This window comes from Lytechinus variegatus, chromosome 17 (assembly GCF_018143015.1).
Source record: "Lytechinus variegatus isolate NC3 chromosome 17, Lvar_3.0, whole genome shotgun sequence".
Classification (NCBI taxonomy): Eukaryota; Metazoa; Echinodermata; class Echinoidea; order Temnopleuroida; family Toxopneustidae; genus Lytechinus; species Lytechinus variegatus.
In genome coordinates this window covers 29,095,952-29,111,042 of record NC_054756.1, presented here as the reverse complement: position 1 = coordinate 29,111,042, position 15,091 = coordinate 29,095,952, and the positions used below count along the sequence as shown (strand labels likewise).

Genomic DNA, 15,091 nt, shown 5'->3' with positions numbered 1-15,091 from the left:
GTCCAAATTTTCGACGTTAAACACGTCTTCTTCAGGGATACAAAAGCTCACAGTCGTCCCTGAAGAAGGCTGAAGAAGACGTGTGTTTAACGCCGAAAACTTGGACTTCAAAATAAACTGTTGGAACTAGGTACAATGCATGACCACTTTGCCTTAATGATATCATCAATGTCCAACACGCGGATTGTAATATCGATGTATATATATATATATATATATATATATAAGTAACAAAATATGCTGAAGATAAAAGGTAATGCTTTCAATGCGAATATAGTTTTTATTTACTCGAATTTTCGACGGACCTCCGTCTTCTTCAGGAGTATATACAATGTGTGGTATCAATCAGAGAGCGCATCCTCAGACAGAAGTTGTTATGATGACTGGCTGAGGATGCGCGCCCTTCACAGAAACATACATAGTAACGCTTGTTTGTAATTATCTAATTGTTACGTAACAATTAATATTGCGCAATAACATTTCTTGTTACGCAACAATAAGAAATTTAAGAGATGAGATGATAGAACGGAGATCAAATTGGTTAAGAGAAAATGGTTCTCTCGAAAGTATTAAGTACGGATAGGTATTATTGAGCAATAAGAGAAATTCCTGTGTGATACGATACCAAACATCGTGGCGCTTGCCAAAGTATTTTTTTCTTTCTAAGAACTAACGAAACTAACGAAAGAATGAATATCCGCTTAGGAATCCCAGATCTCGGTTCATACCATCACCCTCAAAGCTCCTACATTTAACAATTATTCGTAGTTCAGCGGTTCTTCTCTCGTCCGCTGATTTGTATCCTCCCCCAAATATGCACACTTTCACATCCGCTAACGAATGTCCAGGAAGGCAGAAATGTCTGGCAACAGGAAGGTCGGTACGTTTCTTCTGAATAGATGATTTGTGGTTATTGAAGCGCATTCGGAATTTCGTGCTGGTTTCACCAATATAGATTGCTTGGGGGCAGCGTGCGCAGAGTAAACAGTAAAGCACGTTACTGGCATCGCAGTCATGTCTCTGCGGGTGCAGAGTAACATTCTTAGCAATTCTAATTGTGGTGTCAGTAACGATATGTTTACAGATTTGACATCTGGGTTTGTCACAAGGTATGTTACCTCTTGGACGCTCAGGTGTCGGGAGTCTGGTGCTCACAAGCAATTTCCTCAGATTGGGAGGTTGACGTTGAGCATGAAGAGGGTTTTCTCCGACTATTTTCCCTAGCTTGGGATCTAGAGCCAATGATCGCCATTCCTGCCTGACCTGTTTTACGAATTTCTTGGTATCGGGATGGAAAGTGGTCACTAGAGGGAGTCGTTTCTTCTCATTGACCAAACGGTCCTTATTAAGAAGATCTTTACGAGATTTCTTCTTTACTCTCCGAATAGTCTCTGATATCAATTTGGGAGGATACCCTCTCCTTATGAATTGTCTGCCTAGTATAAGGGCCTGTCTGTCAAACTCATCATCCTTAGATATGATACGTCGAAAGCGTAGCATCTGACTATAAACAATTGATTGCTTTATGTGTTTTGGATGGAAAGAATCTAATCTCAAATATGACAAGGAATCAGTTGGCTTACGGTACACAGATGTATTCAAAGTGTTCGTTTCGTGGTCGATAGAAACGGATACATCTAGAAAATTGATTTCCTTCTTTGAGTTTTCCATTGTGAATTTAATGCTTTCACTGCATGAATTGAAATCGTTGTGGAACTTGGCTAGTGATTCGTCAGAATGTTCCCAAATCATGAATATGTCATCTATATACCGAGCATATAGTGTTGGTTTTTGAGGTTGATTTGTCTGAAATTCCTCTTCTAGTACAGCCATGAAAATGCTAGCATATGCGGGTGCCATTTTTGTGCCCATGGCTGTACCCTGCTTTTGGAGATAGTGGTTGTCATCATATTCGAAATGATTGTGCGTTAATATGAATTCAACCATATGAGCTAAAGCGTCTACATCCAAGGTCTCGTCCACAATAGCATGCCTGTTAAGAAATTTGCGGATAGCCTGGACACCCTCTCTATGGGGTATATTAGTGTAGAGACTCTGTACATCCATGGTGACGAGGGTAGAACCAGGGGCAATTTGAACTGACTGGATTTTTTTCAAGAAATCAGTAGTATCCTTGATATAGCTCTTTATTTTAGGTAGGTACGGTTGAAGTTTCCTATCAATAAACTGAGACATTGGCTCGGTAAGAGAACCAATACTCGAAACTATAGGTCTACCTGGTGGAATGATAGAGTGCTCTTTCGCTGCTGCAATAATTGATTCAGCATTAGTGTATTCTTGATTGGTTTCCTTCGTCACCATTTTAGACAGCTTATGCACTTTAGGTAGTAAGTAAAACTGACTGACTATAGGTTCTTTGGGTAAAGATATACCACTACCTGGAATTTCATCAACACATTTCTGAGCTAGTTCACGAAATTCATCAGTAGGGTCTTTAGATAGAGTTTCGTAAAATGTATTGTCCGAAAGTTGCCTAGTTACTTCTTCTTTGTAGGAAGTTATATCTTGCACTACTACAGCACCGCCTTTATCAGCGGGCTTGATAATAATATCTCTATTGTTCTTGAGGGAGGTGATAGACTTACGTTGCATCTTCTCAGTCACACTGGTTTCAGGCTGCCGGGCATTGTGAAGGAAGTGGTCGAGTTGGTTTTCGATGTTGGCTGTGAATCTGTCAATGTAGACGTTCCTCCCTTCTGGTGGAGTCCACTTAGGCTTGGTCAATGAAGGCTGACACGGTGGTGGTGGTTCCTTCCTCGAAGTTTCGCCAGATCCGTTGTCATTTGCACTGAAGTACTCCCGGAGTTTGATACGTCTGTTGAAGTCTGAAGTATCCTTGCATAACTGAATAGCATCCAGCTGTTGGGGAGGGCAGTATGATAAACCCAGTTGGAGAGTCTCCTTCTCTTCCTTCCTCAGCTCATAAGACGACAGATTGATAACTGTTCTACTTTCAGTAGAGTTGTCATCCCGAGTTGGTTCATCTTGGAGAAGCGGGGATTGTTTGGCGAGACGATCAAGTTTCAGGGATTTCTGGTGCATGCAGAGCTTAATCATCTTCTCATAATGGCGTTCCAAGTGTTGGATAATTGTTGCAAAGTATCCATCATCATTCGATTGCTGGAGGCGAAGAGAGAGATTGTCTTTTGCTCGATGAAGCTCCTCATCCAAGAACTTTTGCCTGCGGTAAGATTCGTTGAGTGTATGGTTCCTTAACCGTTCTGACGTCCTCTTGCAGATGCTCTCAGCTTTCCGACTGTTAATTGTTGAGTTTAAAGGATTCTTTATGCGAAAACCCTTTGGTATGAGATCCAGTTTTTTGGTGCGAGTAAGAAAGAAGATATCTGATCTAGTTTTTGCGAGTTTTGTGTAAATACGTTCACAAGCGCGTCGGGCGTGAAGACATGGTGCATTAATCCGTGGTCCAAACATCTTAAAGTTTCACGTATTGGCTTCTCTAATAGACAAGTAACAAAATATGCTGAAGATAAAAGGTAATGCTTTCAATGCCAATATAGTTTTTATTTACTCGAATTTTCGACGGACCTCCGTCTTCTTCAGGAGTATATACAATGTGTGGTATCAATCAGAGAGCGCATCCTCAGACAGATGTTGTTATGATGACTGGCTGAGGATGCGCGCCCTTCACAGAAACATACATAGTAACGCTTGTTTGTAATTATCTAATTGTTACGTAACAATTAATATTGCGCAATAACATTTCTTGTTACGCAACAATAAGAAATTTAAGAGATGAGATGATAGAACGAAGATCAAATTGGTTAAGAGAAAATGGTTCTCTCGAAAGTATTAAGTACGGATAGGTATTATTGAGCAATAAGAGAAATTCCTGTGTGATACGATACCAAACATCGTGGCGCTTGTCAAAGTATTTTTTCTTTTTAAGAACTAACGAAACTAACGAAAGAATGAATATCCGCTTAGGAATCCCAGATCTCGGTTCATACCATCACCCTCAAAGCTCCTACATTTAACAATTATTCGTAGTTCAGCGGTTCTTCTCTCGTCCGCTGAATTGTATCCTCCCCCAAATATGCACACTTTCACATCCGCTAACGAATGTCCAGGAAGGCAGAAATGTCTGGCAACAGGAAGGTCGGTACGTTTCTTCTGAATAGATGATTTGTGGTTATTGAAGCGCATTCGAAATTTCGTGCTGGTTTCACCAATATAGATTGCTTGGGGGCAGCGTGCGCAGAGTAAACAATAAAGCACGTTACTGGCATCGCAGTCATGTCTCTGCGGGTGCAGAGCATGGGTGTCGATCGGTATTCTTGGTTGGGGGGGATGATTGACACAGATTTTCTTGTGGATGGGGATCTTTCAACATTACCCCCACTAAAATCACAAATAAGGACATTTGGGAGTGGTTGATATGCATGGTGCTCTTGGAAATCCCTTCATTGTTGTAGTGTACTTTACTTATATAATTTTTTTAAATTCAATTTGTGTTAAAAGTAAGCCTATTCTAAACTCATGCGAAAGAAAAAAAAATGACAAAAATTGTCTGGACCATGTACATAGTGATCTGTTTATTGAGCAAGATGTATACACAGGGGCGTCGATCCTTTTTTCAGATGGGGGGGGGGGCAAAATCATAATTCAACGTTCCAAAGGCGCTCTATCACACAAAACGAACAAACTCACCCACACACACATAGGCTTATATATATGTATATGACTCATGAGAAAGAGACATATATCTCACCCTCACCAACAATGCGAGCGCGAAGCGCGAGCTGAAATTTTTTAGTATCACATGAAAACAGGAAAAATTTACCTGTTTAGGTTTGTTTGTAGTAACTCATGAGGACGGTAGATACATGTATCTCACTAGAGAACGAGCTGAAATTTCTTTATATTTTGACCTGAAAGCTTGATATTCTAAACATTTTTGGTACCAATGATTGAGATGGTCACTAGAAGAACAATAGATGCGAGCGCAAAGCGCGAGCTGAAAATTTTGATATTTCGATCTGGAAAAAAAAGACAGAGTATTGGACGCTTTTAATATAGAACAAGATATATATCCAACAAAAGATTATTGCAAATCAAAGCGGGAGTTCTTTTGAGGTTTAGAACTGAAAACGGGACATTCTATTCAGCTATTTAATCATGAAAAGTATGGGTTTTGGGTACAGAAATGATGCGAGCGCGAACTGAAAAGTTTTATATTCCAATCTAAAAAGCAGACATTTTGAGCACGATTTTAAATCAAAATCGAGTTAGTATCTCAATCTCGCTTGCTGATTTCAGCGTAGCATTACAATCTTATGTCATTTTTTAGTTGCACATGCGGAATTATTGAGGATCGACGCCTCTGTGTATACAACCCGACTGGCAATATCTTTTTTCTTCTTAACGCATGATGATGAAATGCAGATTCGGACCAATTAAGACTAGCACAAATTACAAACTGTGTGGCTTCTCGTGCACCATCGGGCTTACCGTCATTCCTTAGATGATTTATCTTGCCACCATTTTACTCCCGTTTATTTTTCCACCCTTTTGAATTAATTGATTTATTAAAATTAATTTACTCACCACTGGTGGGATGGAACACCCTATCAATAAAAGTTGTTTTTCGGTGGGGTCCTTTTATGCCATGTGTTAAAAAATATCATATACATAAGCATTTCATTTTTTTTCATCTTGAACCTCCACCCATCTGTTTAATAGTCCTGAAAAGAATGTTTTTATTTAATAACAGTATACACAAATTGCGAGGGAAACAAACTGATTGATGGCATACTATAATCATCATGATCAAACTTTTCATTTTTTCATCATCATTATTATAATTTTTCTACCCTAAATTATTGGGGGGGATGATAATACAGGCCATCCCCCCCACTTGAAATATTGGGGGGATATATCCCCCCCATTCCCCCCCGTGATCGACACCCATGGTGCAGAGTAACATTCTTAGCAATTCTAATTGTGGTGTCAGTAACGATATGTTTACAGATTTGACATCTGGGTTTGTCACAAGGTATGTTACCTCTTGGACGCTCAGGTGTCGGGAGTCTGGTGCTCACAAGCAATTTCCTCAGATTGGGAGGTTGACGTTGAGCATGAAGAGGGTCTTCTCCGACTATTTTCCCTAGCTTGGGATCTAGAGCCAATGATGGCCATTCCTGCCTGACCTGTTTTACGAATTTCTTGGTATCGGGATGGAAAGTGGTCACTAGAGGGAGTCGTTTCTTCTCAGTGACCAAATGGTCCTTATTAAGAAGATCTTTACGAGATTTCTTCTTTACTCTCCGAATAGTCTCTGATATCAATTTGGGAGGATACCCTCTCCTTATGAATTGTCACAGTATATATATATATATATATATATATATATATATACTGTGGGTAAATCATATTGGGTTAATGCACATTGAGTCTTTGAACGTTTTTTCCCCCTTCATTTACATATTTTGTTTATTAATTCCTTCATTTATTTATTTGTTTCTTAATCAATGACATAGTTATTTCTTGTACAACTCTTAATTTCATTCACCATTCGCAAGCATATATGAAACGATAATATATTGACCTCGTTTTATGAAAGAAAATAAATGCACATCTCAAGACATCAGAACATCGATTGGATGTGAATTTATATTGAATTGAATTTATTTTCATACTTCACAAAATTATAACATAAAACAGTGCTGCAGTGCCTTGATGCTCGGCCTTGGCCTTAAGGCGCCTTAAGGCCTACTTTTTCAAAGCCTTGGCCTTGAACATTCAAGCCTTGGTCTTGAGAGGGCCTTGGTCTTGGCCTTAAGGATTTTGAGTCTTGAAATTACAAAGCATTTTTAAGGCGTTTTTGAAGCGTTTTCAAGGCATTTGTTTTTTGTACTTTCATTTGTTTTTATATGAGTAATTATACATGTTATTAGTAATTGTTCTGTATATTCAATGGCACTAGTCAGCAGTAGTAAGTGTACTAGCAGTGCCATAAATTGTGATTATCACCATCATCAAGAATTATCATCATATTTATGTATGTGACAAAGAAAACAGTAATGATGAAAAATAACATTATTTATTGGTAACGTGTTGTAATCAGGACTAATGATGATAATGATAGTAATAATCATTATGATAAAGATTACAGTGATTTGATGACAGGAATAATTCTGACAGATTTGACAGCTAATTTTGACAACAATTTTCATAAAGAATAATAGCAAGGATTTTTCTTGTATTACCTTGTATCCTTTGGCCAAGAAGAATGTTTTAAGTCTTAATGATATTCTGAAAAGATTTGGTAAACTTGAACACAATCTTCAATTTTGTCATATCCAAATGGGCTATCCCAAATGCATGATGAACCAAAAGTTTTGAGGGGCCAAGCATGGCATAAACATGTATATAAAGCAAAACTTTTGCCCAAAAAAGTTGAAAGCGATTGACGTGAGCGAGCGAGCAAAATTTTTCACCTTCTTACAATAAGAAAAGGTAATTTTGTGATAGATTGTGACAATATGTTAAGAAAATAATATCACATTTACTCCTTTGCCTTTCCTTTTTTCCTTTTCTAAGTTTATTCTTGGTGGAACTTCTCTCTCTTTTTGAGGGGGGGGGGGGGGTTCTGATATCTGTAAAGAGGTGAGAAAGAGGCAATATAACTTTATTTTGTTAATAGTATTCTTTATTCCGGTTATTGAAGTAAATTAAGTGTAGAAGATACAAGAAATGAAAATTGAAATTTAAAAGGGGTTGTGAGCCGGAAAAAACATGAAAACGGACACAAGTCCTAAAAGTGACTCATTTTCAGGTCGGCATTTGAAAATTTCAACTTGTGCTTTCTTGCCCCTCCCCCGAAAAAATCCTTGAAAGGAAAAATGCTTCCTTTCCAAAATCGAAAATGCTCTTTTTTCCAAATGAAATATGCCCTTTTAAAATGAAATACCCTTTTTTCTAGTAAATTATAATAAATTTTAGGTTCGAAAATCGCCAAAATTTGGATCGCGCTTGCATCATTTATTGTTTAGTACAGTATTAATCATGACTCTTCATGGTTACAAAAATGTTTAGAATTTTCAAGCTAGAATATCACAAATTTTTGAGCTCGCGCTCTGCGCTCGCATTATTTGATCGGTGAGTTATTTATGAGTCACTAAACATGTTAAATGCAGTCCTTAAAACCTACTTTGCAGACCTGTCAGTATATTAAAAATTTCAGCTCGCGCTTAATTCTTTAGTTAGATACACATCTTTTACATGACTACAAAAACAGCCCGGAATATTTAATTTTTATGTCTCAATGTCAATTTTTTTGCTTATAATTCGCGCTGGCAACATCTCGCAAGGATGCCCTTTTAAAAGTGATCAGCAATGTAATTGACCAAACATTGAGTTTTCAACTTCTAAATTGAATTTTTGTTAAACCACCAGATCAAAATATCTAACTTATCAATGAAAAATCGCTAAAAAATGCTTTGGTCAACTTTAATTTCCACAAAATACACAACTACTTCCCGTAGTTCATAATCTCATTTTGAAAATATCTGTTTGCACCAAAATGCCAATTTTGACATATAAGTACCCTTTTTGGCTTTGACCCCCCAAACCAAAATACATTCTGCCGTCCCTGTCCCAAGGAGTGGAGAAAGACATACGTTGAGAATGGGCATGCCAGGATCAGATGACCGTGGTAATAATTATTGCAATGTAAATCACATAAGAAATACATTATAATAATTCAGAAATAAAAATAATGATAATAATTATATGTACAAAGGTAACTATATTATAATTTTAATATAATGTCTAAATCTACCATGAAATTATTTTTGTTTTTCAAAAGTCAAACTTTTTGCTCGCTCAGTTCGCTCGCTCTCAACTATTATACATTTTACCCTGTGTGCCATGTCTGCTGCTTAAGCATTAATTGTTGGCTCATTGTTCTATGTATCAAAAGTTTGAAATGCCTTGGCCTTGGGTTTCCATGCCTTGACCTCGGCCTTGGGTATTGAAGCCTTGGCCTTGGAGGTTTATGCCTTGACTACAACACTGACATAAAATGGAAAAACATTTTATTACATACAAAATACAAAAGATATTGATATTGTCTAACCTTAAATATAACCAATCACGCAATATAACTTCCTTAGTGGTGAGAGAAATGGTAAGAAATATCATAATTTCATTCACAATACAAGTTGTTCATTTCTATCCACCGTTCCGATAAATGTCGAATACGTATGCAACCCCCACTATTGTTATCTTCTTTGCTTGCTATCTCAGCTTGTTCATTAGTTTTATCGAGTGTAATGATGCACCTTTCGTTAGAGTAAGTGCGTTATGTGAATATTTATACTTCATTGTACTTTATTTTATCCTGAAGAGCATTTGCTCTTTCGAGGGCTTCTTGACAATTTCCCACTTATGTCTATTTCCGGTATATCCTCTCGTGTAATTTCTTTTTTATACTGCCAGGGGCTTTCACATTTCCATTTCCCTCGATTGCATAATTTTCATTATCTTGTTTCTTCCACATTCATAATTAAAAAAAAAATGAAATACATTGAACAGATATGAAAACTGTATGCCTCTTCATGAAATTGATTGCCGGAACCTTCAGCACTTTGTGACCTGTGGGAGTTCGAAAGCTGTTCGTGAGAAATCGAATTCTCCTCACGCGTTTATCTAAAAACAGTTAATCGCATTATCAAAAATATTAACTTGAACACTATTTGCTTCTCAAATGGTGATCCACAATACCAGTCAATGGCATGTCAAATTCATTCAACTATCGAATGTTCGGATGCTAAGATTTCGAAAATAGGCGGGAAGACTCATACTGTAATTGCAAATTTGCAATAGTGAAGACGCGGTGATTAGCAGAGCTCAAATGAATTTCACTCAATTTCTATGGTGCAACATTTACTTGATTCAACAACCTTCAGATGAAAACAAGGTATCCGTTCCATGACATTTTTGTTTTCATATGATTTGTATTTTTTTTTACAGTGCACATGGTATTGTTCATAATGTCTACCATTTTATGTCATATTCTTCTCCTCTTTACATTCTGATATCCCTCAATCCGTTTTGTTTTCTTCTCTTCTTCTTCTTTCGTTCATTTTCACAGTCAGTCTTTTCCGTCTCGTCTGCTTATCCCTCATCACCATCTTCTGTTCTACTACTTTTTCTTTACTCCCCACTCCTTCCCCTGCTCCTATCCTTCTATATCTTCCGTATACTTTTTTAAATATATATTTTTTAAATAAATGCTAAACAGTCTATCACACATATCTATAATACAGCAAAAGTCCCAGCTATCGGAACCGAATAAATTTCGATACACTTATCTGTGACATGACATCATATTCAATAGCGCCATCATGAATATTCTTCCTTTTTTTCTTTCATTCTATCTGACCATGTGCGACCATCTCGTAGTCTCCGTTTTGATTGGCAACGGCTGTCCCTTCTCCAACCACCGCGTACTCATCATCATCCACTGCTGCGTAAGGGACCTCGCCGGTTTCAAACGCAGTTCCTGGGTCATCTCCGACAATATTATACGTTGGGTCAGTGGCAGCGGCCCCGTCATTGTCCTTCCCGTGTGCCAGCTTGTCATAGCCCGATGTCTTCAGTTCGGGCTTAAGAACCGAATATTCCTCGGGTGATGACGGATCTTCCCCTTGCCTTTGCTCGCTTTTCCCGCTGGTTCCAGATTTGAAGAGCCTATTGAATCTTCCATACCCTTCCTGAGATGCTTGGAGTTCGATATCAACAGAACCTCCCCCTTGCATGGTACATGACTTCTTCTTTGATGGGCCATTGCTAGACTTATCGGGAAGTGCATAGATGTCATGTGGCATGGTGTTTGACTTGGGATCTTCAAGAAACTTTTCAGTGGTAGAAACTATACATCTATCGAGTAACTCGGTCACGTTGGTATTTGCTTTATCTTCTGTCCCACATAGGGCACCCGCTGGTCTGTCGATGGTTTGTATAGGACTTTTTACAGAAGTGCCATCACACTTAGAAGGTTTTCGCGAACTTGGAAGTTTTGGGAGGTGGTCGAACAAAGATTTCCGTTTTGTCTTGTCAGAGGAATTCTTTTCAACTTTAGAATCCTCAGAATGTCCCTTCTGACTTGGCTTGACAACAGGGCTTGGCTTACTTTTCAGATCTGATCGCGCATGTCGATTAGCCGTTTGGTCGCAGGCCATGCGAAGATCAGGATCAGAGTTTCCCCCTTCACCAGAATTACATTTGCGAATGTTGGGTGGCGTATTTAATTGACATGTCTCTGAAGCCATTGCACCTTTAGCTGAATCTGGTAATGAACCATAATGATTTCCGATGTCACCATCGAATGAGCAAACCGTTGCTGCCGGTCTTCGGGCTGCTACAGAAGCATAAGCTTGATCGATAGATTCCAGCCCATGATCAAGGGTACTGGATCCCGAGAGATTGCGATAGCTGTGATTCCTGTTCATAAGATCACCACCTGACCTTGGGATTCTAGACTCGTTTCCTCTTCTTTGATGAATGCTGCGAGGTTGCCATTCATCAAACATGCCCCTTTGACGGTTCCTCCAAAAACGAACAACTCTGCAAATAGAGAAAGGATTGGCCAAAATACGTTATTTTTATTAATAAAATGTGTTGCAATACTTTTAATTGGATAAGGCCATTGCCATGTTGTTAGAATTTCGAAAGAAGAAGGACTCAGGGAATGTGATATTTTAGAAACGGACATAAGAAAGACTGGATATATTTTAGTCTTCCCGACTGTTCACGGCTCCTCGGGGAATTCTAGAGGTACTATAAGAGGTTGTGAGGGCCACCGGAAGGTGTGAACGTAAGGAACACTTGAGCACAAAAGGGCGGGGGTAGACTCCGAAAAGTTTTACGACATAAAAGAGGAGACACATATTAATGGGAATGCAAAGGAAGATGGTGAAATATTATGACTTTCTTCATTATTTTCTAAACAATATTACATGTACGTCAAAATGTCCACTGTTTTTATTAAAATAAATTGTCCTATGCCATGTCTGGCGCCCCCCAAATATTAGTCTTTTACGCTACTGGCAAGGAATTATGTGGAACGTATTTGATTTCTGCAGCCCCCCCCCCTGACATGTTATATACACCGAAGGTGTTAACATTGTGGCAATACTTACATGATACCCAAGAGGATGAGGAATAGAACGGCGAGTATCACTACCACATCGATGACGATCCGTAACCAGACTGAAAGAAACATGAAATACATTATCCCTCAATTGCGCTATATATTAAGCCTGCAATATATATAATGTGAATTTTCGCCAATTTTGTTTTAATGCAGATAGAAATTGTGTGATAATAATGTAGTATGCGATGCAGCAACTATCAAGATTCTCGGTTTTAAATCCATCTCTGAAAGTATATATATCTTTCCTTTTGTTCACTTAACAAGACTTAAACACTTTTTTGAGTGAGAACTTATTTTCGAAATATCTTCACTTGGATATTTTCACAACAAATGGATCCCAGTTCACCAACCCCTTCATATGATGAAATGATAAGTAGGAGCAAGTACTGTGTACACCACAAATATTAAAGATTAAATCACAAATTCAGGGTGAGTAAAAAACATGGGATGTATGGTTCTTTTTCAAATAATTCATACTTGTAACAGAACAAGGATTTGTTGACAAGTTCTATTTTAATTTGTTTTTACTCATCATTAATGGTTATGAGGTCTGATTAACATCAACATGGAAATAAATGTATGTTTTTGCATGTGTTTTACTTCATGTCCAGGAAACACACCAAACCAAAACAATTTGTAGTTCACTAAGCGCTTTTCCACCGTTAACGGCAGAGTTTTATTGTTCAAAATGACATTAATGCGCTGTTCATTGTAATAAACAAAAGCCAAATCTTCGAAACCAACTCCAAACCAACCAAAGCTATTATTGCAGTTGGTTTCGGTGGTGTAAAGTGTCCAAGTTAACTTCATGTCATTAAGTCAAGAGACAGCACAGCCTGATATTTACAGGGAAAAGGGGGTGGGAACAAAGTTTCACCATGTTTTTTTCTCAATCGAATGATGGGGGCTTGGCTGTAGATACTTTTTCATGTTTTCCATTCTCTTTTAAGGAAAACACGCCATAGCTAGTATTTGAACCCACGCCCCTCTGTTTCAAGGGCGAGAGTACAACCACTAGACCACGACGCACCGACGATCATACCCTTGCAGTATTTTTAAAAATACGGCTGTAATATAATGGCAATGATATAATAATGTTTTGCCAGGATTTTTGTAAATGTTAACATGTTGGCACGACACGCGAGTGAGTCAAGGAAATGTGTTGCAAATACCCCTCATGACAAAGAACAACCCATAAATTTTTGACAAAAAGTGACGAATAAATAAACACTTTGGACACAAAACTGCTAATCCAGCTCATCAATTTTTGTCAAATGCCTTTAGCTGTTCTTTGTCATTTGATGGGCATTTTCGATACATTTACTGTGTTTGTGAAACCAAGGTACACCGTGGAATGAAAACTCATACTGCTGCTGATATGGAAGGAAGAATATTCCCTTCCCTTCAGACAAACATTTCATATCTTACCAATTTCGGTAGTAGGAAAACAGGTAGACATGTTAGTAGGAGCTTCATTAGACATGTTCATTGTCAAGTTTGTTCGGTCCACACATTCGGCGTAAACATGTTCGGAAGAGTCTTTGAATTTACAGCATGACAATCCAGCAGTAACTTGTACTCTGTTGAGTATCTCGGTTGTGTTGTAATCTGGTTTAAAATATGAAACAAAATATATTCCAAATGATTAAAGACTTTGGGTTGATGCTAAGATCTGTGCAAAAAACTTAAAACAACAAAAGAAAAAAAGACACGGCGTAGGCGTGTACTTCCGTCCACCGACAGGAGGGATCAACTCTATGGAATGAGTTCATGACTAATGACATGAGGGGGAAAAATAAATGTTTCAAGTTCCTTTATGTGTCTACACGTATGGTGTCCACGCGGCAGATATTTTTAAGACCGAAAATACTTCATTTACATCCCAAATCTCGGTTGTAAAATTATCGTTTTACACCCTGTAGAATACATACCCTTGCAGTATTTTTAAAAGGATGGCTATAATATAATGTCTTGCCAGGATTTTTGTGAATTTTAACATGTTTGCATGACACACGACTGATTCAAGGAAATGTTTTGCAAATGCCCCTCATAACAAAGGACAACCAATAAATCTTTGACAAAAAGTGACGAATAAAAACACACTTTAGACACAAACGACATTGCAATATGTCGTCTACAACGACACTTAAAACAACACTGCTGATCCAATTCACGAATTTTCATCAAATGCCTCTAAGCTGTATTTTCTTTTCATTTGATGGGCATTTTCAATACATTTACTGATTTTGTGAATCGGAGGTACACCGTGGAACAAAATATCCACTGCTAGTGCTGGAATGAAGCATATTCCCTTCCCTTCAGACGAACATTTCACATCTTACCACTTCCGGTAGAAGGAAAACAGGTAGACATGGTAGTAGGAGCCTCATCAGACTCGTTTGTCCGGTTTGTTCTGTCCACACATTCGGCGTAAACATGTTCGGAAGAGTCTTTGAATTTACAACATGACAATCCAGCAGTAACTTTTACTCTGTTGAGTATCTCGGTTGTGTTGTAAACTGGTTTAAAAGATGAAACAAAATATATTCCAAATGATTTAAGACTTTGGGTTGATGCTAAGATCTGTTAAAACACACACCAAAAAACAAAGAAAAAAAAACACGGCATTGGCGTGTAGTTCAGTCCAACGACAAGAGGGATCTCAACCCTATGGAATGAGTTCATGACTAATGACATAAGGAAAAAAAAGTTTGTTTTATTTGGAAACACATAGGCACTGGTGGATCCAGGGGGGCGGGAGGGGGGGGAGAAGGGGCACAGTTGGCCCGTACCCCCCCTTGAGAAGCGAAATTAAAATGCCGTTAAAACAGAAGTCTGTGCCCTCCTTCCTTTCAAAGTGAAGGCTTTTTATGTTTTTGCTTGTACATTTTT

The 15,091-nt window shown here is 38.2% G+C and overlaps 2 protein-coding genes across 2 annotated transcripts; both read right to left on the bottom strand.

Annotated features, from left to right (window-relative positions):
- Positions 1-678: 678 nt before the first annotated feature.
- Positions 679-3,078, bottom strand: LOC121430620. Its single transcript, XM_041627935.1, has one exon. It carries the CDS (start codon positions 3,076-3,078, stop codon positions 679-681), a length of 2,400 nt encoding a protein of 799 aa, XP_041483869.1.
- A 6,773-nt stretch (positions 3,079-9,851) lies between these two features.
- Positions 9,852-14,711, bottom strand: LOC121431001. Its single transcript, XM_041628452.1, has 4 exons — positions 14,542-14,711; positions 13,628-13,807; positions 12,186-12,255; positions 9,852-11,610 (listed from the first exon to the last, which is right to left on the bottom strand). The coding sequence occupies exons 1-4, from the start codon at positions 14,570-14,572 to the stop codon at positions 10,413-10,415; spliced, it is 1,479 nt and encodes a 492-aa protein (XP_041484386.1). The 5' UTR covers positions 14,573-14,711; the 3' UTR covers positions 9,852-10,412.
- Between the last annotated feature and the right edge of the window lie 380 nt (positions 14,712-15,091).